The sequence below is a fragment of the Colletotrichum abscissum genome, assembly GCF_030869225.1.
Source record: "Colletotrichum abscissum strain IMI 504890 chromosome Unknown Scaffold_559.1, whole genome shotgun sequence".
NCBI lineage: Eukaryota > Fungi > Ascomycota > Sordariomycetes > Glomerellales > Glomerellaceae > Colletotrichum > Colletotrichum abscissum.
Window position 1 is genome coordinate 1 of NW_026850497.1, and position 1002 is coordinate 1002.

The following is a 1002-nucleotide window of genomic DNA, read 5'->3' on the forward strand; positions in this document are numbered from 1 at the left end:
GGGTGCCATAGTCGGGCAGGTAAGCAGAGAGATGGGGCTGGATGGATGCGATTGCGCATCAAAGATCTAATTGACACCTACGCCGATCTAGGTCGTAGACGGCCTCAGCTATCTAGAGGGAGAAGGCTTGGAGCATACTTCGATCGGTGGAGGAAACGTATTGATGACTGACGCGGGTGTGGTGAAGATCGGTAATTGGCCTACCTCCTGATCAGTATAGGCTTAGGATTTCGACATCTGACGTTAGAAACCGTGTACATAGCCGAACAGCACCTCTGCCAGCCGCTCAGAGGCCATAGCCACCGTCATCTCACGGCTCTCAGCCATGTCGTTCAACTCCTCATGCAAAAGTACTGCAAGGAAACGCCAGGCATCGACGACCTCGGCCGCTGGGCCCCCGACTCGGACGGGTTTGCCTTCCTAGTCGCGATCGATTCTGCGTCGTCCGTCGTTGAGTTGCAAAGTGTTCGTATCACCAGCTACATTTGAGGTTCGCGCCAGAGATCCAGACGACTGACCGAGACCTACAGCACCCGCTTCTAAGACATCGCGATACCGAGTGTCTCCTCGGTCTTGTCAGTTTGACACGGGTTGCGGTTTTCCCGCGGGAGTACGTATGTGGAGACAGGGCAACACCGGTGCCTAATTGATCTTCTTCCGGCCGTTTCCTGCTCCGCTGAAGATGGGCGGCCAATTATGCCTGTCGCTCATGCTCTATAGCGTTGCAACTGTTCCCTGGACTATACTTCAGTCCTTCGATTCTTCGGTCCTTTCCTGTATTCAGCATTCGTCTGTACTTATCTATATATCACTACTATTGGTCTTCCTCCCGGATCCCCACTCTCCCAGTCATAAGCGCTCATGGACTGGGTTATCGCTTCCTACGCAATTTGTCTTGCTGGCATGATTGTTGGTCTTGCTTTCTTGAACGTCCTGTCTCGCACAGGACGGGCTCGGAAACAACTTGCCCATATCATGGAGAAGTATCTAGTCTATCGACTT

General features: G+C 52.9%; 1 protein-coding gene across 1 annotated transcript; it reads left to right on the forward strand.

Annotated features, from left to right (window-relative positions):
* Window positions 1-163: 163 nt before the first annotated feature.
* CABS01_17281 (uncharacterized protein) lies at window positions 164-489 on the forward strand (the record flags this gene model as incomplete). Its single annotated transcript, XM_060550606.1, has 2 exons — window positions 164-191; window positions 248-489. 2 exons carry the CDS (start codon window positions 164-166, stop codon window positions 487-489), a joined length of 270 nt encoding a protein of 89 aa, XP_060393144.1.
* Window positions 490-1002: the final 513 nt, after the last annotated feature.